Source organism: Malaclemys terrapin, chromosome 24, assembly GCF_027887155.1.
Source record: "Malaclemys terrapin pileata isolate rMalTer1 chromosome 24, rMalTer1.hap1, whole genome shotgun sequence".
Taxonomy (NCBI): domain Eukaryota; kingdom Metazoa; phylum Chordata; order Testudines; family Emydidae; genus Malaclemys; species Malaclemys terrapin.
The window spans coordinates 7,606,695-7,634,101 of record NC_071528.1 but is presented as its reverse complement, the minus strand read 5'-3'; the positions used below and the strand labels follow the sequence as shown (position 1 = coordinate 7,634,101).

Genomic DNA, 27,407 nt, shown 5'->3' with positions numbered 1-27,407 from the left:
TGACAGTAAAAAGAACAGGAGTACTTGTGGCACCTTAGAGACTAACAAATTTATTAGAGCATAAGCTTTGGTGGACTACAGCCCACTTCTTCGGATGACAGGACGCTCGCATTGAGCCAAATATAGTCTTAAAGACTTTTATTGAGATAAATGGAATTACAATCAAATAGTAATCAAAGGGCCAAATAATCGCAGTTACAAATGCAGTTCTATTATTCTAAAGGTACATGTGACATTACACACTGTAAAGCTTTTGATTCATATACTCACACCCTTCTTTGATGAGCCGGTGGTAAGAGACAAAGGACCAGCCTCGCCTCTGGCGTGCCAGAAGAGTTCAGGTCCAGGTTCCTCAATTCTTGAGTGGGAGGCGCAGAGCTTAGGAGACGCTACAGAGCTAAGAGCTATTGACTTAAACCTGAAAATTAAGAACTCACAGCTGAATAGACTCGTCAAACAAAGAACTAAGAATGAAGAAGCTTGGCACATGGGGGGAGGGATAGCTTAGTGGTTTGAGCATTGGTCTGCTAAACTCAGGGTTGTGAGCTTAATCCTTGAGGGGGCCATTTAGGGAACTGGGGTAAAAATCTGTCTGGGGATTGGTCCTGCTTTGAGCAGGGGATTGGACTAGATGACCTCCTGAGGTCCCTTCCAACCCTGATATTCTATGATCACAGTGGTCCCATCTGGCCTTGGAATCTATGATCAGAAAACTTTAAAAGCAACCTTTTGAAGCTCAGGAAAACAACTTGCCTGGCATGGTGGGTCACCCCTCTTATAGGGCATGGGTGCTTGAGCCTCCCTTCTATGCCAAACTTAGTTTCCTCGCCCATCAAAATGTTGGCAGACACTTCCTCCATAGGCTGGTATGTTTGTACGTATTGCTGACATAGACATGTATATTAATGACATTCGATCATTCTCACATTTGTTATTTTTGTCCTCCCAGTTATTTCGGTTCTTTCCTTGCAGTGTACCTGTTTCCAGAGGGCATGAGCTTAGGAAAGTCCCCGATGCCAACTTGCTTCAATGCGTTCTTTATCTCTCTATGTTAAAGGTTGCAGCCCTATATGGACCTTATGTTTTAACTCATCGCTGTCTATCTAGGTGAAAAGTCCCAGACATATATATGCTAACTTTGCCTTGGCTCAACATACAGGATGTCGCCTGTAGGTCCCTTGCATTGCAGCCTGTAGCGGGGTGGTCACCCCGCTCCGGCCCTGGGGGGTTAAAGCAGCCCTGGAGAGGGCTGTGGCAGGGAAAAGGTAGGCTGAGGGGAAAGCATTCACAGCTGTGGCCAGCTTAATCAGGGACCAGCTGGCCCTTATAAGAGGGCTGTGGGCCAGAAACTAGCACACACACGCTCTCGCTAGCTTCAGAGAGAGAAGGACCTGGCTGCCTGGGAGCTGAGAAGGGTATCTGAGGTGGAACAGGGCTGGGGAAGGGCAGAAGGAGCTGGGGAGCTCCAGCCTGGTAAAACCCCAAGTTGCAGGCCTTGCTAAAAGGGCCTAAAAAGGTACTGGGGCTGCAGAGGGGCAGCCCAGAAATAGGCAAAGGCAGCAGGTCCTAACCCCCCTTGCCGATGATGAGGGGTTTACAGACTGCGTCTGCCCCAGTGAGCGGGGGCTAGACGATGACTGGCAGTCGCCACTGAGGCAAGGTGGGGATAGAGGGTTGGGGGTTGCCCTGGGTGGGGAGACCCAGATTGTGGGTTACTGCTGGGGCAGAACCCTGATGTAGAAGGGCACCGGGGTCCAGGAGGGACATGGGGGCCAGCAGCAGGTGAGACACCGGCCTGCAGAGGGCGCTCCGGAGGCTGGAGAGCTAATTCCCTGGACAATCAGCAGGGGGCGTCGCAGCGGTGAGTCGTCAATCCGCTACACAGCCAAACTACTTTAATATAAACTTATAAACCTATTATCATAAAACAAACCATAAGAAACCTATAAGAAAAGATATATAAGCAAGCAGGATAGCTCTATAGGCTACAGACTAGAGAATATTCTCCTTGATCCTCCTTCAAATGCTAGTCTAGTTTTCACCAGTTCATACGGTAAGGGCCATCTTCACATCTTTAGATGTAACATCTGTCTTCTCTTTGATATGACATGGCGTTTTCAGTTCTTCTGCCTTAGAGGGGGTGGTGAAAGCAATTGTCTCTGTGTGTTTTACTGCACTGGTTCTCAAATTGTAGACCTTGATCTCCAAAGGAGTCACTGGCATTTGTCGTAGTCCCATTCCCTGTCTCTAGGTTTCTGGTTATGTTAATTTGCTTAATCAATGACATGTGTTGTTCCTCAGAAGCCCCAAAATCTATTCTAGTGATTCCCATGGTGCCTCCACTGAAGTACCATGTAAACACGGGCAAAATATTCAGAGAAGCAATTGAGGAGGACTTAACTCTGAACAAATGTATATGAGATTATGCGTAAAACTGGTCGCAAATTTACTGACAGTGTTTTTCCATCGGAAAATGCCATTTCTTCTAAATCAAAGCTTTCTGCAGGAGCATGTGCTTTGGACGGAATTTTGTTTTGGAAAAAAATCAAAACAAAGTGTATTAACGAGATTGAAATGTTTTGATTTTTCATTTGAAAATGACTTCTTTGTTTTGACATTTATTTTCCATTATAAATGATCACCGAATGTTTAGAAGTTGAAATCACAACACCATGGTTCAGTTTTATCTAAACAGAACATTTTAATTAACCCGTAACCACATTTTTTTTTCAAGAACTCGGTTTCCAAGAACATTATACAAGTTGCAAAGCCCATGTTGCTACACGGGCAACTGGTGCCTATCATGGAATGGCCTCGTGACGGGGTAGTACTGGCTACATCACTACAACATGGTATTGAGGAAAGGATGGGGGGACCAAATAGTTCTTCAGAAGCATGTTTTCTAAGATCTGTGAAATGTAATGAACATAGTTAATTAATGATACGTTAGGAATGAGAATTTATTATTCACCTCTAAAATCACAGTGTGAGTGAATTTAACGCATGAAAATGTCATGCATTTGCTTGAGCCCAATCTAAGGCTGGCAAGAGCTTAGTAAATTGCCTATACAAAAAGCTCCTTGGATGCACTTCATCCCTGACCTTTGGCTCCCACTGCTATTCTAGAATCATAGAACTGGACGGGACTTTGAGAGGTCACCTAGTCCAGCTCCCTGCCCTCGTAGCAGGACTAAGTATCATCTAGACTATCCCTGACAGGTGTTTGTCTAACCTGCTCTTAAAAATCTCTATTGATGGAGATTCTACAACCTCCCTAGGCAATTTATTCCAATGCTTAACCACCCTGACAGTTAGGAAGTTTTTCCTAATGTCCAACCTAAACCTCCCTTGCTGCAATTTAAGCCCATTGTTTCTTGTCCTATCCTCAGAGGTTAAAGAGAACAATTTTTCTCCCTCCTCCTTGTAACAACCTTTTATGTTGTTTCTGTTTTCAATAACTTGAAAACTATTCTCATGTCCTCCCTCAGTCTTCTCTTCTCCAGACTAAACAAACCCAATTTTTTCAATCTTCCCTCATAGGTCATGTTTTCTAGACTTTTAATCATTTTTGTTGCTCTACTCTGGACTTTCTCCAATCTGTCCACATCTTTCCTGAAATGTGGTGCCCAGAACTGGACATAATACTCCAGTTGAGGCCTAATCAGTGTGGAGTAGAGCGGAAGAATTACTTCTCATGTCTTGCTTACAAGACTCCTGCTAATACATCCCAGAATGATATTGCCTTTTTTTTTTTTTTTTGCAAAGGCGTTACACTGTTTACTCATATGTAACTTGTGATCCACTATTACCCCCAGATCCCTTTCTGCAGTAAACAGTCATTGCCCATTTTGTATATGTGCAACTGATTGTTCCTTCCTAAGTGCATTTGTCCTTCTTGAATTTCATCCTGTTTACTTCAGACCATTTCTTCAATTTGTCCAGATCATTTTGAATTTTAATCCTGTCTTCCAAAGCACTTGCAACCCCTCCCGGCTTGGTATTGTCCGCAAACCTTATAAGTATTCCCTCTATGCCATTATCTAAATCACTGATTCTAGTCCAACACCCCCATGCAATTCTGATCATGTACCTTTGTCCTATTATAAAATAGCCCCTTCTCATTCTAATCTTATGTATCTCTAAAGCACAGACTGCCAAATGATTTTGTGATGGGGACAAGGCTCAAACTGCATAACTTCAGATGAGATTTGAATACATGTCTATTGGTGGGAAGCTTATTCATTAATAGAGCTGGGTAAAAAAATTCAATGGCAACTTTCTTTTGCTGGAAAATACAGATTAGTCTCAATCAAAATATTTTGTGAATTTGTATTGTATTGAATTCATTGAATTCTTTCAGTCCAAAAACAAAATAAAAACATTTTGCTTTGACATTTTTGAAACAAAATGTTTTGGGTTTTTTTTTTCAAATAGAAACAGCTTTTTGTTTGGAATTTTACTTCAATTTTATTTTATTTTAAAGACAAGCTCTTGGATTTGCCATATTTTTCACTGGGGGAGTGGGAATCCGAAAAAAGCAAAACATTTCATTTCAACATTTTCCAAATGAAATGTTTTGAACTGAAAAATATCAAAACACCTCTTTGTTCAAATTTGACTTATATTTTAGGTGTGTTTTTTTTTTTTTTTAAAAGTTACACTCAAACTAAATATTTTTGCTGAAAAATGTAACAAATATCTGTTTCGGGTCAACCTAAAACAATTTTTTTTCTCCAATATCTTGGTTCAGCCAGTGAGCCAAAAACCCAGTACAGTGCATTCATGAATAAGCTATATGAATAACTATTGAAACTCCTTGTAAATTGTCTTCTCTGGCCAACAGGATTAGTGAGATCAGTTCATGTCCCAGCTCTATCACAGAATCATAGAATATCAAGGTTAGAAGGGACCTCAGGAGGTCATCTAGTCCAACCCCCTGCTCAAAGCAGGACCAATCCCCAACTAAATCATCCCAGCCAGGGCTTTGTCAAGCCGGGCCTTAAAAACCTCTAAGGATGGAGATTCCACCACCTCCCTAGGTAACCCATTCCAGAGCTTCACTACCCTCCTTGTGAAATAAGATAGAATCAAATGCTCTGATGTAAGACTGATTACAAATTGTACCCAACACTTGATTTTTTTGTAAAGATGAGAGGCACTTTGCTTTACGGTGTCTTTGCTTTGATTCACAGGATACATTAATGAATCTTAACGCCATTGCTGAATGGAATTAACTTCCATTAACGGAGACAAGATTTATCACTGCTTTGAGGAAGTGACAATTGTGGCTTTTTTACTGGAGCCAGTGGGAGAGGTGAACGAAACTCCGCTTTGTTGACTGTCAAGCCACAAACCCATTAATCTGTACAAACAGAAGCTTCAACTGTGAGTCCCTCTTGAACTATTCACTAACATTTTAAAGCGGCTCCAGCACGGGCCTGTATGAACATGCAGTCAAATTACAACACTCTTCATTCCTTGCTTGGGGTCTAGCCACTGAGGTGCATGTTTCTGATTCACTTATTTGGTGGTTAATATTTAATCTAATGGTGACTCATCAAGCGCTTGAACCTCAGAAGTACTGAGAATCAGCAACTCTGATTCAAGACCCATGGATCAAGCCCTAATTAGCGATGGAATTTATAAGTACGGGGGCAGCCATGTTCCAAGTTTTTCTCTTGTTACATTTGGAAATTAACTGTAGTGTTGGTGAAAGGGGCCGAATTGACAATGCTAGATACTGGCTTCCTTCAGCTGAAATACTTCACAAACACACACACAATCTACTGTACAGTCCCTTCATAGTGGTGGGAATGACCATGCAAAATGCAGGGCAATAATGATTCATAGATTCATAGATTATAGGACTGGAAGGGACCTCGAGAGGTCATCAAACTGAGCCAAAGGTACCACCTTCTTCCAACAACTCATCCATGATCATTAGGACCCTGGGACAGTAAGGAGAAATGTCTCCTGACATGCACTTAGGGGAACACAACCATCTGACCTACACGGTGGCCTGGGCCTATGCATCTTGTGGGATGGTGGGCACTGAAGTAGCCCTGTGCTGGTTCTGCAGGGAATGTCTATATGTTGGAGAAGCTATTTATCCAGCCATTGACCACGTTGGCATGTACGGAATAAGGTAGGGAGCTTCTGTGGCAAAGACCTACCTTCAGCTGATGCCACAGGCAGTGTTCAATTTGTGGAGCGATGTGGCAGCCAGGGTGTGCTGAATGCTGATCCTCCTCTTGGGTAGGGTGTCCTCTGGGCCCGGCGTTGTGGTGACGGGCATGTCTGGTGGCACAGTGCAGCGTTGCCCATGTGGAATCCCCAGTCCCCTCCCTTCAGGTTTGACTCCTGCAAGCCCCATGTGTCCTGCGATTGTTCATCTGGGAAGACCTGCTTCCAATGGCTAATGACAATCAATGGTGGCCCTGCTCTGTGATCATGCTCCATGCTTGTACCTGGCTGGGAAGTAGGAATAGACCTTGGCTTGGGGTCTGAGTCATGGAACAACAAACATTGTTTTGTGCTCCCTGAATGTGAAGTTCTGCTGAATTCAGCGAGGCCCACATTCTCGTGGTGCTGAGGCTCCCTCCCAGTCACCTTCTAGGGGTGCAATGCTTCGAGGTACAGGCCTGCCCCAGACATAACTATAGTCTGGTCTCTGTTAGACATGATGTTGCATGGACTGATGCCTGGCACCGCAACCAATGCCTGGCCTGTGCCAAGCTCCGCTCTTTGCAGCATGCAGTGCCCGACTTTGCCCCACGGTTACCAACAGAGTAGACCGTGACAGGGCAGTGGCACTTAGAACGGGTTAGAATATGATCAATGGTATGCCAGAGACCCCACTCTGAATATTAGCCAAGGACTCCTGTTCACCAAGCTGGTCAAAGCCTGAGTGCCCCCCCCTCTAGCTCTGGGAGAATGCAGACAGACGCTTCTGGACAGCTATGGGCAAGGCAAAGCATCACCCCCTCTCTGAATTCCACGCCTTAATAAACGTATGCCTGTTGTTAACTATGCCTGGGTCTGCTGGGTGTCTGTTCCTTTGATTCTGGGGTCATTGCCAGAAAGAGAAGTACCCAACCGTGACAGGAAGATTTACTGCCTATTTACAGCCAGCTTAAAGTTCCTCTTGTCCTATTCATGCCAACTAAGCATGTGTGTGTGCACAGCCCGAGTTGCGAAGGTTCTGCGGCAGAGCTCTGACCAAGAGTATTGAATATTCTCACTGTGAAACGTGTATTCATAAATCCTCCGCTTTTTCATCTGGTTAACTGCTTTAGTGGAAGTGGTCTGGCCTTCGGGTTTTGGGGACAGTTGTAGTCTCTGCTATGCTGAACTACATGGTGTATCCGATACTGTGGACAGCAATAGAGTTCATAGTATACAAAAAAAAGCCTCTGGATTAAAAGAATATTATGAGGTTGCAAAGCCAAGCACTCAAAAGTTAGGAAATGCCAGAATTATGGTTGCCTTGTGCAACCTTAATTCAGTTCCCTTGTGCGTATACATTATGATACAGGGTTGAATTGCCTGATCACTTACTATTTTTCCATAGGTTACCCCACTAGCCCCTGACCTGCTAGCTCCCAGCCCTCCTCCCCTGCCCACCTTCAGCTCCCAGTCCCAGTCTCCATGCCTGGTCAGTCCCAGTCTCCCACACCCCAATTCCAAGTCTCCGTTTCCCACCCCAAGGATTTCTTGTCCCAATCTGTTCTCCACGCCCCCCCAGGAGCACAAGAGAGGTTGTCTCCTTGCTTTCAGTTCCGCTGTCTGGCCCCAGACCCGAACACACCACTACAAGCCACAGCTGCAATAGCAGGAAAATGTGGTTGCGTGTGAGCACGCTCAGTGCCGATGAAATCTTCTTTTGCCACCAAAAGCTCAGCTCAGCTCTAGCAAATCTCTGCTGAGCATGTGTGAGCTCTGATTTTTTTTTTTTCAGAGGCTTAGAACATGGCCAAATTTGGGTGCATTTTCATAAGGGGGCAAAGGGCACATCCTTGCCACAAAGGCCATCCCGCAGCCAAATGTCAAGTCCCTGCTCCAACGCTTGGGGGCACTACAGCGTCTCAAAGAAGAGGTTGCCCAATGTTTTTAACACAGGCAGACCAAAGTGCTTTTTCACTAGCCTCATTCTTGGAAATGGCTGAAGCATCTTGGCTGAAATTTTCCAAAAAATTCAGTCTGAGGCAGACCCATCATGGGTCTTCTCCTGTTGACCATGTCAATGGCGAAGGGTATTAAAATCAGAAACCAACTCAGTGCTGGGTTTGTGGAACTTAATGCCGGGCAAGTAGTGTTGGTGGAGGTTCCACAGAGTCACATCCAGCAGTGGGATGAAAACAGAGGGAGGGATAGCTCAGTGGTTTGAGCATTGGCCTGCTAAACCCAGGGTTGAGAGTTCAATCCTTGAGGGGGCCATTTAGGGATATGGGGCAAAAATCTGTCTGGGGAGTGGTCCTGCTTTGAGTTGGGGGTTGGACTAGATGATCTCCTGAGGTCCCTTCCACCCCAGAGATTCTATGATTCTAATGTAGGTGGTGGGTGTTTGCCTTTTTTTTGAGGGGAATCCATATGGATGATAACATTCAGATATGAACTTCCTGCATGAATTTACTCTTGAGATTTCTTATTGCTTAATAGTTAAATCGTTAGTTAAGCTGGCTGGCAGATAAAAGCAGCCTGGATTTATCTAGTCTTAGGGCTGGTGTACACTACCGCTTAAGTCGATGTAACTTACATCGCTCGGGGTGAGAAAGACACCCCCCCCCCCCAAGAGATGTAAGTTACATTGACTTAAGCGCTGTCCACACCGCGCAACGCCGGGGGGAGATGCTCTTCCACCAACATAGCTCTCGTGGAGGGGGAGTCGTACCAATAGGAGAGCACTCTCCTGTCCGCATAGCGTGTCAATGTAGCCCAGTTGTGTAGACTTGCCCTGAGACTACAAATCACTCATCAAGATTTCTGGCTGTTTCCCGCTCACACAGAACACTGGGTTGGGAAGAGGGTCCTGCAGAATCAAGATTTAGTCGCTGTATTAAAGGTAAGGACTGTATCCACCTGAAATCCCATACAGGGGTTAAAAATGTCTTCCTTATACCCTGTGTGTGGGAATTGGCTATATTGCAAACATAAGAACTTCCATACTGGGTCAGACCAAAGGTCCATCTAGCCCAGTCTCCTGTCCTCAGACAGTGGCCAATGCCAGGTGCCCCAGAGGGAATGAACAGAACAGGGAATCATCAAGTGCTCCATCCCAATGCAAAAATACATGGCTTAATGTACCAATGAAGCTCCACCAGTCCCACCGCTGGTAGAAGCCATAGTGGAGACAGGATGTGAGTGTTTTTAGGCAAAATAATTGTAAGCACATCGGAGCCCTGTACCCTGCAGCTTTCACTATTGCTGTCACCAATGGAACTAAACTGGTGGGCACCTGTGGTGAACTGGGCGCATAACCGATTTTTCCAGTTTGCTGACAATTCTGACTCAAAACCTTTTGATTTTGTGAATTAACATATTTAATTAAATGTTTTGACTTTTTCAGAGTTTTTAGCCAAAACAACTTGGTGAAACTGACACGAATTCACAAAATGCTACCGAATCTGCATTTTATGCCAGAAAAATTTGACCACGCTCTACCTATGGGTTGTGGTTTGGGCAGCAAAAATGCAGCCTTTCCTGGGACAACTTTCTTAGTAACCCAGGCAGTGGTGGGTTGATTTATGGTCCAAAGCAGGGAGTTGCTGTACTTAATATATTTTTATCCTAGCTAGTATAACTGTGGATATTTTAATTTCACACAAATGTCTAATCCTTTTTCTGAAATCTACTAAGCTCTTGGCCTCAATATCTTGTGGCAATGAGTTCCTCATGTTAAATACGTCTCATGTAGAAAATTATTTCCTCTTAACTTTAAAGTGCATACATACATAAATTTTGTTGCCTTTTAATTATATTTAGCTTCCTTTGTGCTCGTATTACCAGGGACACAGGGTAAATAGGTGGACTTGATTTACCTTCTCTAAACCATTTATTATTGTTACTTCTAGCATGTCCCACATTCTTAATCTCTTCTCTAAAAATGAGGTATTCCTAGCAATCTCTCCTCAGATGGAAATCATTCCAAGACTCTTGTCATTTTCCAAATCTGATTTATACTTTCTGAGATAAGGTGACCAGAACTGGCACATTCCCACCTTAAATAGTATGTTCATCACTGTCCATAATTAATGAGATCTCTGCAATGACACTTGGGTCTTCCAGCAGATTTAGGATCCATCAATGTCGATGAGTAGTTCAAACTTTTTCTTCTAATGGGTATCACCTTGCACTTGGCTACACTTCCTTTCGTCTGCCATCATAGAATATTAGGGTTGGAAGAGACCTCAGGAGGTCATCTAGTCCAACCCCCTGCTCAAAGCAGGACCAATTCCCAGCTAAATTATCCCAGCCAGGGCTTTGTCAAGCCAGGCCTTAAAAACCTCTAAGGATGGAGATTCCACCACCTCCCTAGGTAACGCATTCCAGTGCTTCACCACCCTCATGTTGCACAGGTAAATAGTGTCATGACCTGCCCCTTCCTTGGCTTACACCTTATTCAGCACTGGGGTGTCTCTAGGGTGCTAGAACGGCCTTTTCATTGGGCAGTCGTGGGTGCTTTTCTTAACTCTATTTTGAGGGCCCTGCGGATCTCCTTAAAACCTACTGACTGACCACATCTCTGACTCCTAGGTTTGACAAAACACTGCACTTTTATTTAACCCGCGTAAACATAACATAACCAACACAATAGTGTTCAGTAACCTTCCTACTTTCTAGTGCAATAGGGTCAGCTTAATCTTATAAGAGCCCAGCAGTTCTTCCCCTCATGACCTGCTGTGAGCCTGCTCCCTCCCTCGCGGGAGCCAACTAACAGTCCTTCAGATTCTCTCTCTCTCACACACTCTCTCTCTCTCTCTCTCTCTCTCTCACACACACTCTCTCTCTCTCTCTCTCTCTCTCTCACTCACACACTCACACACACACACACACACACACCCCCACCCCAAGTTCTGAACAAGCAGTCTGAATAGTGTTACCGTCCAGGGATCCCAGCCTCTGTGTCTCCACGCACCCAGCACCATGTGGTCCTTTTGCCCTTTGTCCCACAACATACCCCGTCATACAATTTTGCTTGTCATTTCTCCTATGACACCATCTAAGATCAAACCATTTTCAAATCAACATAGTTCCTCCCCCACATGTAGCTTTGTTAGGTCCTTGGAAATTCCTCAAAATCCTCTTTAGTCTTGACAGACCTAAATACTTTTAGGTTTACTTCGATATTAAATACTTTTAATACTTCGATACTAAATACTTTTGAATTCCATAAATGTTACACCGGTCACTGTTTGCCCTCTCTTCCAGATCATTACTAAATAATCCTGCCTCTTGTTCGTACCATTGGGACACACCGCTATTAACCTTGCTGTGCTGAAAATTGACTGTTTATTCCTACTCTTTGTTTTTAAACATTTAACAAGCGTCGCATCCACGATGGAACTCTTCCTCTGACTCCATAGCTACCTAGCCATTCATGCTGCTTTGACCCCAGCATGCTTATCTAACTGTATTTTCATTACCGACATTCCCTAGCAGAAGAAAAAAAAAAGAAAATACACATGCTCTCCGAGGCAGCCTGATTTACATCTTTGTGGCAGGTACTCAAATCATCCTAGGAGTGGGACATTTTCTCCATGACTCTTACAATACAGACACATCTGATAAGTGTGATTCATTCTCTGGTCGTCTGATTTATTTATTTTTACTGCAGCGGAAGGCTTCTGGAACGGCATACATTTAAAATAAAATGAAGAAACAAACGCTGCAACTGAATGGTTTAGATTCTCCTGATACTCCTCTTCAAGCTTAAGAATTTGAGGTGAATGCATCAAGTTTGAACTTGCCAGGGGTAGGAGATTACTGCGGCTCCAGGGGTGTGCTTGTTGATTTTGTTTAGTCAGTGCCAGCCTCTATGTATCTTTGGGGTGGCTTCAGGTTCCAAACTCATCTCTCTCACAGTCATCTCTTGTTTTTCTCCGGGAGGAAGAATGGAGCTCATGACAGGTTGAAATGTTATAACAAGATCAGATGGCAGTGACACGCAGGTGAGCGTGAAATCATTTCACCTCTGGAAACCAAGGCTCCAATTCTGACTCAGGTCATAAGTGAAAATGCATTTGGTGTCCACAGTATGGTCCTTATACGTACGCATCACAAAATCATCCTGCATGCTTGATGTAGGGCTGGACTGGAAGGGCAGGCGAAGGGTCAGGGTTAGGGTTAATCAGCAGAGCTGCCTGGGGACTGAGGACAGGAACAGCAGGGATGCTGTAGGCCTGGATTTAGCTGCTTTGGCACACCTGGGAGGAAACAAGGGCAAGAGTAGCTACCACAAGGTGTTGCTGCTCAAGGCTGAGATGTAAAAAAGATGGGGAAAAGTTGTTCTGTTTTGCCACAAAGGGCAGGACAAGAGGCCCTGGGCTCAAACGACAGCAGAGCAGATTTAGATTAAATCTCAGGAAAAACTTTGTAACTGTAAGGACAGTTGGACAATGGAACAGACTGCTGAGGGAGGTCATAGAAGCTCTTTCACTGAAGGTTTTCAAAAGGAGGCTGGATAGTCACCTGTCTTGGATGGTTTAGACACAACAGATCCTGCATCTTGGCAGGGGTTAGACTAGATGCCCCTTGCAGTCCCTTGTAACCCTACGGGTCTATGATTCTAAGGCCTGATCTACACTGGGGGGCAGGGGATCGATCTAAATTACGCAACTTCAGCTATATGGATAACGGAGCTGAAGTCGACGTACTTAGATCTACTCACCATGGTGTCTTCACTGCGGTGAGTCAACTGCTGACGCTCCCCCGTCGACACCGCCTGTGCGTCTCGCTCTGGTGGAGTACCAGAGTCGACGGGAGAGCACTCGGCAGTCGATTTATTGCGTCTAGACTAGACACGATAGATCGACCCCCTCTGGATCGATCGCTGCCCGCTGGTCTGGTGGGTGGTATAGACATACCCTAAGACTGAGAAGTGTTGACAGAGCAGTGTTTGCAGAAAGTCCGGTAAGTGGAACTATCCACTACAGCATCCACTTTCGGAAACCCCCATTTGCAGTAGACTTGTGGAGTCTGTCTTTAGACAAATGTGTTTTGAAAATGCGGGGGAGGGGTTGCAGCAACTAACTGTTAAGCTGCAGGGATTGATCTATCCAGCCCTTTATTTAAGCCACTTTTTTTCCTTTTCATAATGGACCATGAGCCTTTGTTAAACTCTTAGGAGAACATAGCAGAGGGTTGGACTAGATGACCTCCTGAGGTCTCTTCCAACCCTAATCGTCTGTGATTCTATGGTAGACTAGAAGTGTCAGAAAATGAATGGGCAAGGAGTGAAGTGGAGACAGTTATATGAGGTGTAATAGGTCCTTGCTGGGGCTCGACCCTTCCGGCGGGAGGGGAGCCACACCGACTCACTACTGTTAGGGTAAATAGTCAGTTATTTCAGCAGCTCCGGCCCTCCGGTGCAAGGACGGAGCAAAGCCGACAGCTAGCTAGGGAGTCCAGACCCTGGATCAGGGCGGGGAAAACACAGTTAAAGCTCGGGCCCTTAGTTGCAGGGACGGAGCGGATAAACAGTTCAGGAGCCCAGGCCCTGGATCAGGGCAGGGCAAACACAGTTAAGGCTCAGGCCCTTATTTGCAGGGGCTGAGCGGATAAATAGTTCAGGAGCCCAGGCCCTGGATCAGGGCGGGGCAAAACACAGTTAAAGCTCAGGCCCTTGTTTGCAGGGGCTGAGCGAGCAAGCAAATAGGTAGGGTACGCCTAGGCTTCTGTAGCCGAGCGTTGGGTGAGGGGGAAGCCTGCCACCCGTGAGCGGGGGAAGCCTGCCACCCGTGACCGGGGGTGGCAGGGGGGAACGCAGGCCCACCCACTCCACTGCGTTCCAGCCCGGGGCCCTAGCAGCGGTTACTGCTGCCGCTGGTCAGTGGGGTATCCAGACCGCAACACACTGACATTGGCTCACACTCGTTTGCAGCCGGACCGGGGTCGGCTACCCCCGGGCTACTTCCATGATCCCCCTCAGAGCCTACCTCGTTCGTCGCACCGGACTCGGGCCAGTCCATCTGCATGGGCTCCTCTCGGCCAGGGCTTGGTGGCAGGTCCGGTAGCTCTGCCAGGAAGTCAGGCCAACGGCACTCGGGCAGCTTCTCCGGGTAGCAGCAGGGGCGGTGGGGTTCTGGCGCAGTCTCGCCCTCGGTGCTAGTGGGGGGGGGGCTCCCAGGGATCCTCCCAGCGACGGGAGCAGATGGGCTCCGGCGGCTCCTCCTCGTAGCGTGCCCGGGGTAGCTCGGGCCAGTCAGGGCCCAGGCCTCGGGCCTCGGAGGTCTCCTGGTTGGGAGCTCCCGGCCGCACGTCTGCTCCCTGTGGTGGCTGGCCCCCGACTGAGCTCTGGCGGCCGGCCTTTATACTTCCTGTCCCGCCCCTTGACTTCCGGGGGGCGGGGACAGGCGGCGGTGGCTCCACCCACTCTGGTGCCTGCACGTGGGCTCCCTCTTCTGGGCAGGAGGGGAGCCACACCGACTCACTACATGAGGCATCGTGTATATTTCCTGGTGCCCCTTCCCTGCCTCTGCCAGCCATGAGTGGGAGGTGTCACCTTTAAACCTAAATCTGCACCAGTTTTCACCTTGATCACCTTGATCGATCAGTCCTTCAGCCCTCATATAGATTGTGCAGATCACAACACATCTTCCATTCTTCTCTTATCCTGGCCTTCCTTCTCCATGTGTGGCCATGCCTTTTTGCAATGAAATCTTCCCCTCAATTTGGAAGTCGGCCGAGTGGTCATTTCAGTTCCGGTGGGTACCACTCGGCGACCGCTGAAGTCCATCGATTGTCAGTGAGCCTAGCTATATGCCTGGCCCATCACATTTTATTGCTTTCAACAACGATGTCCTGCACTCCACTCTGCTGCCTGATCACTTCATTGGGGACTCGGTCATGGACTGAAATCCCCAGAATTCTTCTTTTCATCATCCTCTCTGGGACAGTCTCTGCCGTACAACATTGCCAGCAGTACTGTTGAATTGAAGAGGTTGGCATGTGTTGCATTGTTGATTTTTTTCCTTGGAGGATATCCTTGATAGAACTAAATGCGCGCCAACCAGCTTTCTTTCTTCGAAAGAGTTCACCTTCCTGATTGTGGCATATGTTAATTTCTTGGCCCAAATAGATGTATTGTTCAGCTTCTTCTATTTGTTCTCCCTTGACTATTATTTGGGCTTTTGGCAAGGCATCAGACCACATAAATTTCATTTTAGAGCGGTTCATTTTTAGTCCGACTTGGCTGCTTTTCATGTTGAGTTCTTGCAGCATTTTCTGTAGTTTGGTAGTGTTTTTGGCAATCAACACGATATCATCTGCGATTCTGAGGTAGTTTAACTGCTCTCCACTGATGCTGATTCCAGCCTTCCAGTTCATCTGCCTCATTTTGAGGCAGGCTGTGAAGAGTTACAGTGAAACCGTGTCTCCTCGCTTCACACCTTTTTTGACTGGGATGCAAAGGGAAGTGTTGAACAGAGTTATATCGATAGTGCAGTCAGTTTGCTTCCTTTAGTAGTTTGTGTTGATGCCCTGCTCTGCAAGAGCTTTCAGCATTGCATTGATCTCTACACTGTCGAATGCTTTTTCATAGTCAACGAAGGCAATGCAGAAAGGAAATTTGTATTCTCTTGAGCACTCCAATAGCTGGTATATAGTGAAGATATGGTCCAGTGTGCTGAAATTCCTTCTGAAACCTGCCTGCTCTCTCGGCTACTGCTCGTCCAGGCTCTGTGAGAGTCAGTTTGTTGTTGTTTTTGTAAATAGTTTGTAAACATGTGAGAACATGCATAAACAGGCATTTTGGACGATAGATTTTTAGTTTAGTTCTGCGGCAAAATCCTACCTCAACACCTCAAAGAGGCTCATTGATGACTCTGGCTTGTCTGATTATAGCAGAGTGTATTCTCCAGTGGTCCTACCATGCTATTAAGGTGTCAGACTGCCAACCCAGGAAGGGCACAGTTGTCCTCCTTCTTGAGGTTGGGTGCTAGCTAAATTGAGGAGGGAAACATGCCACTGACAGCACAGCCAGGGGGTGGCTGAAGACATGGCTAAAACAACATGAATAAATGGACCCCAATTCCTTGCATGTCCCTCGATCCATTCTACGGTGGTGGTGCAGAGTTTGATCAATGAGAGGCTGCTAAGAATCTCAGGGGCCAGAAAAAGGACTGCTCTCTCAGTTTGTACCTACAACTGCAGGACACTGACAAGGGATGACCATGACCCTATCAACCATCTGTGATGTTATGAGTGTAATATAATATGGCAGCACCGTCACACCATCTAATGGAGGAGAAGGCAAGGATAGCCTGTGATGTCCTTGGTCTCTGCAAAACATGATGAAGAAAGGAGATGCAAGTGAAATGGAGAGACAGAAGCACCATCATGTTGGGAAAAGGAGAAGGCACAAGAACTGTTGGAGGAATCGGTTTTATTGTCATCAGGGAATGGTCTTCAAAAATCATCTGCAAGTTCAAGTAATCACGCATTGGAGTACTGTACCTTCAACTTAACAAGAATAGCACCCTCAAGATTATCTAGATCTACGCGCCCACATGCACAAGTGGAGATGATGATGTGGAAGAATTTCATCAGGAGCTTGAGGAAACCCTCACTCGAAAATCCACATATATGATCGGCGAATTAATGGAATTAATGAGGAGAGTGACTGGCAACTCTGGCGGAGACAAAAGAAATGTTCATTGGTAACACCCGGTTTAAAAAAAAGGCCAAGAGAAGGTGGACATGAATCACGCCCAATGTGAAGAACAAGAAAGAACTCAACTATATTCTGATCAATAAGCAGCGCATCGTACAAGACTTCTCAGTAGTGCCATCATTCAACACCGGTAGTGACCATCACTTGCTCAGAACAAGGCTCAACTTCAACATAAAGGTGGAGAAGAAAGCACTACAGATGGAAAATCAGAGACAGCGGCCGAAAATATTCGAGGCAATCCTGAAAGCAAACATTTCCAAGGAAGACTGGAGTCTCCTAGATAACTGCAACGAGGACTATAAAAACTTCGCTGATAAGTTGAGGCAATGCGTGAAATTAACTGAGAAAGAAAGACCAAAAAGAGCAAAGGGAAGACTCTCGGAGGAAACGAGGAACTTGCTATAGAAGCGGAGTTATATGAAGCAAAATGATGGTGACAAACTTGAGTACTCCCTCCTCTGCAAGCTGATCAGAAGAAGACTAAAGGAGGCCTTTGAGAAGAACCAAAATGAAAGGCTCTTAAAGGCAGCTGAAGATCACAGAAGCCTCAAAAATGCAAACGGGAACTGACGCTGTACAGGTCGACAATAACGGCACTGAAGAACAAGGATGGAAAAGCAGTAATTGACAGAAAAGGGATGGAAGCAGTCTGCAAAGATTTCTACACCAAACTGAACAGGAGTACTTGTGGCACCTTAGAGACTAACAAATTTATTTCAGCATAAGCTTTCATGGGCTACAGCCCACTTCATCGGATGCATAGAATGGAACACACAGACAGAAGATATTTATACATACAGAGAACATGAAACTGTTCACGTCTCAAATGTCCCACTACCAGCACGTCAACAGACCAGAGAGCGCTTACTCCCGGTCCTTGTACGGTAGTCTGGAAAGGTTGAGAGTCACTGGACTAGCTCTGGTGATCCCTTCTGGGCTTAAACTGTATGACTTCGATGTCCAGAAAAGTGTATTAAAAACAAAAAGGACACACGCAGACTGGGCCTGGTAGCCTATTCTTATGAGGTTATATTGTGAGATTCTCTGCTTCCAGTTTGCCAAAATATCACAAAATCCACTCTTATCCTGCAAAACGACGCTGTACTTTAGCTGGGATAAATTACTTTGTTCTGATTATTATCAGGCTAAGAGGTTTCTTTATTCAAAATTACCCACTGAAGAATAACAACGGCCAAATTTATCCATAGTGTAAGTCCATTTGCTTTAGAGGGTTGACACCAGAGAAAAATTTGGCAGCCCAAAGTGTTTTCTGGTGAAAATAACATTAAGGATTCTAGTTTGCCTGAGTCTAAATAATTGAACATGATATGATTAGGTCATCTTTTTGATGGGCTAATTTAATTATGTATATTTAGAAAAGCTTTTCTCTGCAGCTGACAAATTTTATATTTCTGTTGAGTCAGGCAGATGAAGGTACAGATATTGACAGTATCATTTATATGGGGTTTCATACTTAATTTGATCATACTATGAATAGACTTGGCAGAATGATTTTTTTTTTAATTAAGGATTTTTTTTTCTATTTTTATCTATATATTTTCACAGTTGTGGGAAATTACGGGCAGGGTCACAACAGCGGTGGTCAGACAAGAATCGAATGACGGTGAAGTTGAGGTTCAAAAAGTTAAAGCTTTGTCACCGTTAAAACACAAATTGTCAACATCACATGCAACATGTACAAAGTACATATCCTTAAACCACACTCTAAGTTCTCAAGCAGCATTTTTCTTTCTTTGCCGTTCTGTAAATGTAGTTGGTTTGTGTGTGTGCAGTGAAACTGACGTGTGACATACAGAAACCTAATCCTTCCCAGCCTGAGTTCATTAAGGAATATTTAGATTGATTGGAGGGGCATGAGCAAGAATAAACATTTGACCACTTTTGGAGGGCACATTCTGTGCCCCCGGGACTGGAGGAGCTGACTCTCCTTTCCCCATGGCCTGGGGCTGGAGAAGCTGGCTCTCCCCCCAGGCCAGAGGAGTTCTGTGCCCCCTCTGATTATTGGCTTGGCTATTTGTACAGGAGATTATCAACTCATTTCACATGAGCTTTTGAACTAGGGCGACCAGACAGCAAGTGTGAAAAATCAGGACAGAGGGTGGGAGGTAATAGTAGGGTTACCATATTTCAACAATCAAAAAAGAGGACGGGAGGAGCCCCGCCCTAGCCCCGCCCCCATCCTGTCCTAGCCCCGCCCCTGCCCCTTCCACTCCCTCCCACTTCCTGCCCCCTCAGAACCCCCAACCCTCCCCCCCACTCCTTGTCCCCTGACTGCCCCCTCCTGGGACCCCTGCTCCTAACTGCCCTCCAGAACCCCACCCCCTACCTAAGCCTCCCTGTGCCTTGTCCCCTAACTGCCCCTTCCTAAGACCCCCCCCAACTGTCCCCCAGGACCCTACCTCCTACCTGTACCCTGACTGCCCAAAACCTTATCCACCCTCCCCCAGAAAGCCCGCCCTGAACTCCCGATCCCCCCCCCCGCTCCTTGTCCCCTGACTGCCCCCTCCTGGGACCCCTGCTCCTAACTGCCCTCCAGAACCCCACCTCCTACCTAAGCCTCCCTGTTTCTTGTCCCCTAACTGCCCCCTCCTGAGACCCCCCCCACCTGTACCCTGACTGCCCAAAACCTTACACCCCCAGCCCCCAGACAGCCCCCCCCAGAACTCCCAAACACCCCCCCCCGCTCCTTGTCCCCTAACTGCCCCCTCCTGAGACCCCCCCCACCTGTACCCTGACTGCCCAAAACCTTACACCCCCAACCCCCAGACAGCCCCCCCCCGAACTCCTGACCCATCCAACCCTCCCCCCTGCTCCCTGTCTCTTGATTACCCTCCCCCCCAGAACCTCCCTGCCGCTTCTCTGGCCCCCGGCCCCCTTACTGTGCTGCAGAGCAGCGCGCTCGGCAGCGGGGGAGGGCAGCAGGGTCGGAGCTCCAGACGAACAGCCGGCCATCTGTGAGTGCGGGGGGGGGGGAGGGAGGGAGAGGAGGGGGGGTGTCAAGTTTCAGGAGGGAGGAGGGGGGAAGTGCAAGCAGGGCTCTGGCTCTGGCTCTGGCTTTTGGAGCCCCGGCTGCTCTGTAAGCCGCGCGCACGCTCTGCATGGGGGGGGGGGGGGGAGGGGAAGTCCGGACATTGACAAATTCCCCCCGGACACTATTTTTAACCCGAAAAAGCCGGACATGTCCGGGGGAATCCGGACGAATGGTAACCCTAGGTAATAGGAACCTATATAAGAAAAAGCCCCAACTATCGGGACTGTCCCTATAACATCAGGACATCTTGTCACTCTATTTTGAACAGCCATGAGGTGGGATCTATTCTTGTCATCCCCAGATCTGGGCTAGTTTCTAATACCCAGAGGGACTAGTTCCTCAGCTGCTGTGAATAGTCAGAACCATCTGTGGATCTGCCTCTGAATCAGCCAAAGCCAAACCCCTTTAATTCCCTTTTAAGTCTTCCATGATCTGGACCAAAGCTTGTTTTAGACCAGAGGTGGGCAAACTATGGCCCGTGGGCCACATCCAGCCCGCGGGATCCTCCTGCCCAGCCCCTGAGCCCCTGGCCCGGGAGGCTCGCCCCTGGCCCCTCCCCCGCTGTTCCCTCTCTCCCGCAGCCTCAGCTCGCTGCACCGCTGGCGCAATGCTCTGGGCGGTGGGGCTGCGAGCTCTTGCCGGGCAGCGCAGCTACAGAGCCGTGGCCTGACCCGGTACTCTGGGCCGCGCGGTGGCGTGGCTGGCTGTCCTGGTGCTCTGGGCCACCAGCCACCGGTGCTCCAGGCAGCGCGGTAAGGGGGCAGGGAACGGGGGGGTTGGATAGAGGGCAGGGGAGTTCGGGATGATGGTCAGGGGGCAGGGGTGTGGATAGGAGTTGGGGCGGTCGGAGAGCGGGGAACAGGGGGTTGAATGGGGGCAGGGGTCCCACGGGGGCAGTCAGGGAGAAGGGGTGGTTGGATGGGGTCCTAGGGGGGCAGTCAGGAATGAGAGGAGGGGTTGGATGGGGTGGTGGGGGGCAGTCAGGGGACACGGAGGGGTGGTTGGGGCAGGGGGCCCATCAGGGGACAGGGAACAGGGGTGGTTGGATGAGGCAGGTGTCCCGGGGGGGCCGTCAGGGGGAGAGAAGTGGGGGGGTCTGATAGGGGGCGAGGGCCGGGCCCTCCATACAATTTCAGAAACCCAATGTGGCCCTCAGGCCAAAAAGTTTGCCACCCCTGTTTTAGATGCAAGAGCAGGGACAGCCTGGAGAACTCCTGTTTAAAGGCAGAGCATGTTCCTTCCTTTTGGCACCAAGAACATCTGAGTCAGAAAAGGCCAGGGTGAAAGTTTTTGGGAGGGACCTTAGATAAATCATACGTGAATTTCACTTCAAGGTACAGAATTTAAGATGTTGAAACCTTTGGTGTGGTTAGGGATCTTGTTTCACATTGATTGTCATAACCTAAAGGCCCAGGGCTTGGGAAACTGTTTCTCTTTCACAAATTGTTATTGTTGTATGAACTTTGGGCCTTCTGTTGCTTTTGAAAGTGGGAGATTGACAGACTTTAACTCGAGCCCTGGCACAGAGCCATCTCCTCCACCCAGCACACTGCACCTCCATCCGGACTTGCAACATTCCTCTTAGTCCAGCCCTGGGCCCTTCCGAGGTAGACAATGCAAACCGAGCCCAATTGCACCTTGGTTCGAACGTAAGAATCGCTATATCAGATCAAACTTCAGGTAATGCTAATCTCATAGCTTGTAACTGCTTACCAAACAAGCAAAGCACCGGTTAGTCCTGCAGCCTGAAACTAGAATCAGAGAGTACTGCACTAGATGGACAAATACTATCTCCAAGCAGTGGCCAGTACCTGATGTTTCAAAGAAAGTGGAAACATCTATAATTTACCCGAGAGACAAGGTGGGGGAGGTAATGTCTTTTATTGGACCAACTTCTGTTGGAGACGGAGACGGAGACAAGCTTTTGAACTTCACAGAGCTCCTCCTCGGGTGTGGGAAAGGTACTCTGAGTGTCCCAGCTAAATACAAGGTCGAACAATTTAGTTTAGTGTAAGTTGTTCCACCTTGTATTTAGCTGGGACAGTCTGAGTATCTTTCCCAGACCTGAAGAAGAGCTCTGTGAAGCTCGAAAGCTTGTCTCTCTCACCAACAGACCTTGGTCCAATAAAAGACATTACCTCACCCACCATGTCTCTCATCCGGGAACTGACACAGCTATAACAACACTGCATATCATTTACTTGGTCAATTGTGCAATGCTACAGTTGGGAGAAATAATTCCTTCCTGACCCCTGCAAGCGATCATCCTATACCCTGAAACATGACACTTGACCACCATCATTGTAGCTTGCATAACTATAAATGTTGCTAGAGTTCAGGACATTTTTTTATTTCCATGTTGATTATTTATACTACACCTCTACCCCGATATAATGCGACCCGATATAACACGAATTCGGATATAACGCGGTAAAGCAGCGCTCCAGGGAGGCGGGGCTGCGCGCGCCGGCAGATCAAAGCAAGTTCGCAGTTTCACCTATAACGCGGTAAGATTATTTTTTGTCTCCCGAGGACAGCGTTATATTGGGGTAGAGGTGTAACTTCATAGCAGAGGTAGGCTGCAAAAATGAAATCCCAACATGCATTCAGATTTTCCCCAACATTTAGTGGGGTTCTGATACATGTTTTGGGTTCAAGTCCATCTCTAATTCACACTAATTCACCAGTTGTTATCAAGGTTGGTATTCGCATGGGTGGTGATATGCAAATAGGCTGATTCATATTCAGACAGGTCTGCTTCTGTTGATGCTTGTGTAAAGCCCTTTGTGAACTCCGGGAGGTGGAGTACCTATGCCAACAGGAGGTAGCATCCTAAGTGATACAATGGAGCAGCAGCCCCAGTGCAGCCCTGTAAGTGCACACAAGCCCTCAGACAGTGAGCTATCTGCTTGAGGGATAGCAAAGGGTTCTCCCATTAAATCTGACTTCTGAGTGTTTATAAAACATCACAGTCTGTAACAGGGGCTGGCCTTCCCCCAGTAAAACCAAAAAGCATGTGTGCTAATATATATCCAAAATTACCACCACCACCCACTTCCGGTGGTGCCGTATTAATCTCCCTGCCTAGCTATATGGACCCCACTGCCTCCTTTTAGGTTTTCTGACTTGTCTCTGTGATCTTCCAGCCACCCTTCCAGGGAAGGTCAGAAGTTACATAGTTGGGTTAGTTGGCCAGGTAACGAGCCATCTGCCAAACACACCCAACTTCTTAACCCCTGCTGGTCCTGGCTACATTCCTGCAGTAGGCTGCTAGGCACAAAGGTAACAGGTTTCATTTCTAGGAACTAATGCATGGCGGGGTCCTTTAAGTCTAGGTGGATTCTCACTCTGAACCCTGGAGGGCCATTTTACTTTGTCACAAAATCATTAAACTCCGAGCCACAATTTTAAAAGTAGATCTGCTTAGAGCATAATAAAATGACCGAAGTCAACTTCAAAAGGCCTCTCCTCCAGCTAGGCTCCCTCAGCAAAAGCCTGGACAAAAGATAAACTTTGTGTGGTTATTATCTTGGGTAAGTGGAATGATCGACCTTGGATAAAACTGCACTAAAATGGTGGCTACAATGCTACTCAAGGCACCTAACTCCTGGGAACTTGGTGGTGATTAGGAATTTGATGGTTCAGATGTAGTGTTAACATTTAAAGTGGAAGATCAAGAGGTCCCATCAATGCCCTGAACAGGTATAAGCAAACAAATCTAAGTCTTATGAAAGCTCACGTTCCTTCGTATTCAGTCTCTTCCCTTTGTGCCTGCACAAGACACGCTGTACCCGTTGCAAACCACCTCAGGCTGTTTGCAGATTCGTAACCTGAGGAACTGGGGTTGCCATAGTGGTGTCTCCTAATAACTACTGGTGTAGAATGTCCCAAGTCGCAAAGTTGAGATCCAAATCTGGAGCCAAACATCCCCACCTTTCAGGGTAACCTGCTTCCTGATACATCTGACGTGCAGGTTCGTTGCCGTCATTGTGGAACAGAAGACAGGCTTTGTATTGTGATTTTATTTTCTGATAGCACCCAGAGGCCTCCAAAGATGCGCTGTTTCATGCCCCATTCATCCAACAGCAGACCCCCCCAACCTGGGCCCGGCTCACGCCACGCTCCACCCTTTGCAGCGCACTGTGGCCTGTGCGTGAACTGTGCTGGCCACGTGTGAGGGTCAGCTAAGTAGTGCTGACCTGAATGCATTGCTAGATGTTATCTCCCAGCAGTGCCCACGGCAGCACACAGCTGAGACACCTGCCATGCTGCTACGGGTTTGTGTTGTTTTCTGGGTCCGTGTCATGGAGTCCACTCATCCCCTCGTGGCTGCTTTGGAATTAGCTCTTTCCAGGCACAACACCCCCTTCTGCCTCTCATTTGTGTGCCCTGCCACCCCCCGAGACTCAGGATGTCCCTCTTTGTGAGTTGACTAGCTCCATCTTTGTGGCTTGGCCCTCAGGCCAGGTCACTGTGTATTTTCCTCTTCTGGGGTATCAAAGTCTCTCCATCCACCCTGTCTCTGGTATTTTTTCCATTCACTACCCAAATTATGCCACTCCCCCAGTGACTGGTAAGGGGAACCCAGACCAACCCTCTACTGCAGGTTCCAGCTCAGGGACCCTCTAATCAGCAAAGGTCTGCACCATCTTAAACTTTGCTGCATCTCCCTGAGCCTTTTCCTCCACCCTCTCCCCAGGGTTTCCCTCATTCCCTCTCTAATGTCCAGAGGGTGGCTGCAGGCTTCCTCACTGCAGCCCCCTTCTGCTCCCAGCTGCCTGGCTTTATCCTAGCCCCACCTGGTCCTGCTCAGCTGGGCTCCATCATCATTTGGGGTTTACTTTGTCCACCTAATTCACCTCAGCTGTGGCTCATCTGGTTAATTGGCTCCTTCTCAACCTCATTAACTCCTTCTAGGCTAGTGTGGGGTGAACGCCCCATCAGAGTCTGGCACAATATTGTTATTCTAATGCTGGAATTTTGGGGGTTGAGTGTCATAGCTTGGCTGAGGCAGGTCAAGGGCATACGGCTCAGGCTGTGATCCTGATTCGAAATGCTGCAGTGCTTTACACAGTTTAGCACATACCAAGGATGCTTTGGGGCTCCATAACCAAGGTCAGGCTCTCTTCCGCTAGCGTGAGACTCCGGAATGGCCAGACCCATCTTGGTGTGCCAGCACTCAGCCTCTGGGACCATGGTCTACAACTGAGTTCTTGCTGCATGGGGGTCTTCAGCATGACTCACAGCCCTGACAGTCTCCTGGGGGAGACAGTGCCCAGGACCTTGTCTGCACTTCAAGAGATCCAGATTGCTCATTTCTAATACATCTGGTGCAGCAAGGACCACAGCAGTGACAGCTCTGCTCTGCACCCAGCTGACTCTGGGTCAGTTCCGGAAAAGGTCTCTGGTCTCTAAACACTGCTATGGACTGTGCTGTCCTCTGCTCTCAAGGGGAGATGGGACACAAGCAGTTTTGACACATCGGGTCTCAACCCCTCCAGGACTCACCATGCTCATCTCCTCACCCCAGCCCCGGGTGGTCAACAAGCTGCCTTCCGTCACAATGGCCACCATTTCCCTTCAGCATTTGCACGTGGAAATGAGGCTGCCCCTCATAAAGAGGACTGCTGTCTCCCATTGCTTCCAATGGAAGTGAAGCCAGGCTGCCCTCAGAGACGATGACCATCTCCTATACCCTATGGTTAGACCACTGCACCATTGACTGTCCACCTGGCTAATGCCTCCCTGACTGGATGTCTGAACTCTCTGACTAAAGGGAGGATTTGAACATATCATTGGGGGTTTGATTCTCTTGGGGACAGGCATGAAGTATTGTGAGCTCCTAGAGGCAGGCCATGATGTTTGTACAGACTCCAGCTAGGGTGATCGGATGTCCCGATTTTATAGGGACAGTCCCGATTTTGGGGTCTTTTTCTTATATAGGCTCCTATTACCCCCTGCCCCCTGTCCCGATTTTTCACACTTGCTGTCTGGTCACCCTATATCCAGCACAATGAGGCCCTGGTCTTGAGTGGTGTCTCAGTGCAACTGTAATTTCGGGAGCGCAGCCAGTGTTCAGTGCAAGCTGACTTCTTAGGCCACGTTCAGTGTTCAGGCCTACGAAGACAGAGAGCTAAGACAGTGCCACATTCAAGCTTTATTCCTTCCTCTGCATTGACAGCCCTCTTTCATCAAGCTTCTCCGGACACTAGAGTTCTCTGAGCTCCTAGACCCTTCCCTATCCCATAGCATACTATCATACTGTAACACCTTCTACTGGGAAGTGATCTCCTGCTGTTGCAATAGACATGTAGACTGAAGGGATGCGAGGACATTTTAAACCTTTGCCATAACGGTATAATTAGCCTGGCTGCATCTGCAGACCCCAGACTTAAAAACAGCGTGAAAACTAATCTGCCATGAAGAGCGTACCATTGGGAGGATCCGAATGGAGGAGGTGAGACTATCTTGTCATGTTGCGATCAAGGAGAGTTTCGAAATTTTTCATGCAGTCCCTGAGTGCCCGTGTGTATATAAAATATATTCCCGTTGCAACTGACTTTGGTGGGAACTACTCTGCTGAGTGTGGGAGCTGTCCTTTCCCACCAGCCCTGAGAGCTTTCCCTGCTCCCAAAAACAAAGCTTAGTCACTCCATTTGAAAGGAGGAAGAAAATGGCTTCATCTGATAAGATAAAATAAAGTGCTGTTTTTATTAAAAGTTCTTCATCTTTGATAACCACAAACAATTGCTGGCGGGAGCCCAGCACATCTGACTGGCTCTTTTGGGGGGGGGATGGGGGAGGCAGTGGATGTTCATCAAATGTACAGAGACCAAATGAACTGGGTTACTAGTTGTTTGTTTGTTTCTTTGCCCTGCTAGGAGAGCTTTGGGTGTTGTGATGAATGGATTGAAAGCTCTGTCTGGTTTCTCTAAGTTCAGGGATTGACAAATCAAAGACCCGCTTAGAAATGTAAAGGGAGCTTTTGGGTCAGATCAAGCCAGGAACTTTTCTAGTCCAACGTCCTGCCTCTGACAGTCACCAGCCCAACCCCCCCTGAAAAGCGTGAGATTTTTGTAAATTCTCACAGTGGGATCAAGAGCCGGAGTTCAGCGAGTGGACAGGGCTGTCGGCACACCCACATTTGGGGCTTGCAGCTTTAGGTCAGTGCTTGAAGTCAAGTATGTACGTAGGTGCTTCACTGGAGCAGGGCATGGGTGCTCAGCACGCCCAGCACTTGGACAGTGACAGCTGTAACTCTAGGTCGCTTAGCGCTCCAGGGGCTTTGTCTTCGAGAGTGAATGTGATATTGCCCCCTAGTGGTTGGTGTGTAGAACTGGCTACTGCTGCCAGCTGTGACAGAGTCCCACTCACTCTCCATAATGCTCGTTAGTTGCCTTTGGAAGGCCAGCAGCCTGTGCTGTTCAGCCCTTCTCCCAAGGGAGACAGAAATGGAACCGGAGGAGA

The 27,407-nt window shown here is 47.6% G+C and overlaps 1 protein-coding gene across 3 annotated transcripts in view; it reads left to right on the top strand.

Annotated features, from left to right (window-relative positions):
- The first annotated feature begins 1,394 nt into the window (after window positions 1-1,394).
- Window positions 1,395-27,407, top strand: part of LOC128828764 (uncharacterized) — an 87,212-nt gene continuing 61,199 nt past the window's right edge. For 2 of the 3 annotated variants that reach the window (XM_054013702.1, XM_054013699.1), the window contains exons 1-2: window positions 1,395-1,861; window positions 5,193-5,314. In XM_054013702.1, the coding sequence (XP_053869677.1) occupies window positions 5,225-5,314 (90 nt within the window). In that variant the 5' untranslated portion in view covers window positions 1,395-1,861; window positions 5,193-5,224. Of the gene's footprint in view, window positions 1,862-2,024; window positions 2,054-5,192; window positions 5,315-27,407 lie in introns of those variants that run through there. The other variant, XM_054013700.1, reaches the window with a different exon arrangement.